The sequence below is a fragment of the Bubalus bubalis genome, chromosome 24 (genome assembly GCF_019923935.1).
Source record: "Bubalus bubalis isolate 160015118507 breed Murrah chromosome 24, NDDB_SH_1, whole genome shotgun sequence".
NCBI classification, from domain to species: domain Eukaryota; kingdom Metazoa; phylum Chordata; class Mammalia; order Artiodactyla; family Bovidae; genus Bubalus; species Bubalus bubalis.
The window spans coordinates 14,721,096-14,724,520 of NC_059180.1; the positions used below are offsets into that span (position 1 = coordinate 14,721,096).

The 3,425-nt window shown below is 41.7% G+C and overlaps 1 protein-coding gene across 1 annotated transcript; it reads right to left on the minus strand.

Annotated features, from left to right (window-relative positions):
• Positions 1-199: 199 nt before the first annotated feature.
• On the minus strand, positions 200-1,423 carry LOC102400066 (olfactory receptor 7A17-like). The gene has a single exon (XM_006070586.3). The coding sequence runs from the start codon at positions 1,320-1,322 to the stop codon at positions 384-386; it is 939 nt and encodes a 312-aa protein (XP_006070648.1). The 5' UTR covers positions 1,323-1,423; the 3' UTR covers positions 200-383.
• Between the last annotated feature and the right edge of the window lie 2,002 nt (positions 1,424-3,425).

Sequence of the window (3,425 nt, forward strand, 5' to 3'; positions counted from 1 at the left end):
GTGTATATTTACTCTGAAATTTTTCTCATGTTCCTGAAAGAATAAAAAATTTTTCTGTTGTAATTGTTTTTGCTGCTTTCATTTCAAAGGCAGCATTTTTTTCAGGGCATCAGGATATTGTGATTTAGGTTGGAAAGGGAAAACCTGAAATATTGAAAAAGTTGAGAAACAATGAAGAAAGAAATATCAATACATCAAAGCAATGTTAAAAAAAAGCAATGTTAGAAAATAAAACATGTGGTATCATTGATTTAAGGGACATGGGGTAAATAAAAAGGAAAAAAAAGACATCTGAAGACAGCAAAAATATCAGGCTTTTTGGATGCCAATCTTCTTCTTGGCTACTTATGAAAACTTCTCTAGCCCCAAGGTAAACACTCCTGTCACTCATTGAAAGCGAGAGTGGTGACAAGACTTTTCAGAGCCCCCTTTATGTCCTTGTTCCTCAGAGAGTAAATAAATGGATTCAGCATTGGCGTGACCACAGTGTACATCACAGAGGCTATTGCGCTGGTTCTGGAATTTTGGGTAGTGGCAGAACTGAGGTACACCCCAAGACCTGTGCCATAAAACAAGCAAACAACTGAAAGATGAGACCCACAGGTGGAAAATGCCTTGCACTTCCCCCTTGCTGATGTAATCCTCAGTATGGAGGAGACAATCCGAGAATAAGAAACAACAATGCCAGAGAGGGGAATAATGCCCATAAGCACAGTGGCAAAATACATCTCTATGATACTGAGAAGATTATCAGAACAGGCAAGTTGGATAACCTGATTGATTTCACAGAAGAAATGGGGGATCTCCAAGTCAGTACAAAAGGACAGCCACAACACCAGCAAACTGCGTAGCAAAGAGTCCAGGACACTCAATATCCAAGATGCCAGCAACAGCAAGCCACAGAGCTGGGGGGTCATCTTGGTTGTGTAGCGCAGTGGATGGCAGATTGCTACGAACCGGTCATAGGCCATCGCAGAGAGGAGGAAAATGTCCAGTTCTGCAAAAAGGATGAAAAAATACAGCTGGGTGAGGCAGCCTTCATAGGTGATGCCTTTATTCTGGATGTAGAGGTTCAGCAGCATCTTTGGGATGGTGGTAGAGGTGAAACAGATGTCTGAAAAAGAAAAATTGGAGAGGAAGAAGTACATGGGTGTGTGGAGGTGGGAGTCATAGATGGTGGTCAGAATGATGAGCAGGTTTCCAGCAATAGTTATCAGGTACATGGAGAGGAAAAGCCAAAAGAGGAGAGGCTGCAACTCTGCCTCATCTGATAGTCCGAGGAGAAGAAATCCTGAAAACTGTGTGTGATTTTCCTGTTCCATATAGCTGGTGTGACTGTCTTGAAAGAGGCAATAAAAAAATACAAACAAATAAACATTATCAACCAATTGAACTACTATTGATTATATTTCTCATATCATATAAATACAGTTAATATTACAGTTTACACATAATATAAATACATCCCTATATTTTGTTAATGGATCAGGGTCTGTATAGCCCAAAAGTTCAGAGGATTAAAAATGTAGCCAATCTCTTTTTGCCACTGTCCCCACTTCAGTATGCAAACTAGCCGTTCGTCATATCTTATTCCTCAAAGCCAACGTTATTTCTACCATTTATGTAGTAGCTCCTTGCCCTTCATTGTCACTCATGGACTCACAGCATTAGCATCATCTGGAAAGCTTGTTAGAAATGCAGAATTATATAAGAAAACTTAGGGATTTCCCTGATGGACCAGTGGCTAAAACCCTGTGCTCCCAGTGCAGGAAGCCCAGGTTTGATCCCTAGTCAAGCAACTTGATTCCACATGCCGCAACTAAGACCTGGCACAGCCAAATAAATTTCTTTTTTTAAAAAAAGAAAACTTTTATGAAGCTCATGGCTAATAAGAATACAGCCATGGTTCTAACCAGCTTGTTCGTCAATTCATTTGATCCTCATAGTGCTACGAGGTAGGCAAATTGCCACTTACTGGCCGCTTAAAGCAACAGTGACTCAGCAGTAAAGAATCTGCCTGCAAAGCCAGAGACCCGGCTTCAACCCCTGGGTTGGGCAGAGCCCCCGGAGGAGGGCATGGCAACCCTCTCCAGTATTCCTCCCTGGAGAATCCGATGGACAGAGGAGCCTGGTGGGCTACAGTCCATGGGGTCTCAAAGAGTCAGACACATCTGAGGTGCCTAACACAAAGCAACACCAGCGTATTTTCTTACAGTTCCAGAGTCTACTTTTGAAATCAGTTTCACTGAGCTAAAGTCAAGGTGTTGGCATGGTTGGCTTCTTCTGGAGGCTCTGTAGTGGAATCTGTCTTTTCCAGTTTCTGGATGCTGTCTGTATTCTTTGGTCCCTTTGTTCACATTACTCCAACCTCTTGTTTCCATCATCTCATGGTCTTCTGTCTCTTTGATCTTCTGCCTCCTTTATAAGGAATGCTATGATTAAAATAAGCCCACCCAGAGAAGCCTAACCCTAACCCTCCCTCTTGGACCTCCCTCCCACTTCCCTTATCCCACCCCTCTTGGTCATCACAGAGAAGCCAGCCAAGCTTCCTGTGCTTTATACCAGGTTCCCACTAGCTATCTATTTTACATATGGCAGCGTACATATGTCAATCCTAATCTCCCAGTTCGTCCCACCCTCCCCTTCTGCCCCTGTGTCTACATGTCTGTTCTGGACATCTGTGTCTCTATTCCTGCCTTGGAAATAAATTCATCTGTGCCATTTTTCCAGATTCCACATATATGCGTTGATACACTACGTTTGTTTCTCTCTTTCTCACTTACTTCACTCTGTATGAGACTCTAGGTCCATCCACGTCTCTACAGATGATCCTATTTCATTCCTTTTAGGGGCTGAGTAATATTCCATTGTATATATGCACCACATCTTCTTTGTCCATTCATCTGTTGATGGACATTTAGGTTCTTTCCATGTCCTGACTATTGTAAATAGTGCTGCAATGAAACAGCCAAGAAATGGAAACATCCCTGGTTCTGAATTCTGGTTTCCCCATCATGAACAAATATTCAGTAAGTACTGGCTTATTCTTATGCACTGTGTCTCTCAGATATTTCAATTATTTCCCCACTACTTCTATCCCATCTCTGTGGTCCCTCATCATCTCTTCCTCTGAAATGACAGGAGACTAGAATGTCTCCAGCACAATTATTGCATTGGCCCCAGAGAGATCTTTCTACAATGTAAACCTACTCATGTATCATAGTTTCCTTTCGTCAGATATTGGACCGGTTTTGTATTAAATTTAGAAATACACTAACTGTATAACAGGGCACTTACTGATTTTTGTCTTGCCAAGCCAATTTCATCTTTTACTGTTCTTCATCTACCCCACATTGTTCTCCAGGCATTTAGGATTATTTTTCATATCGTAAGTATGCAATGCACTTCTTAAAAATTGTGATAAA

What these genes read in the sequence shown, in the direction of transcription:
- LOC102400066 (XM_006070586.3), bottom strand. Translation starts at nt 1,322, where the DNA reads ATGGAACAGGAAAATCACACACAGTTTTCAGGATTTCTTCTCCTCGGA.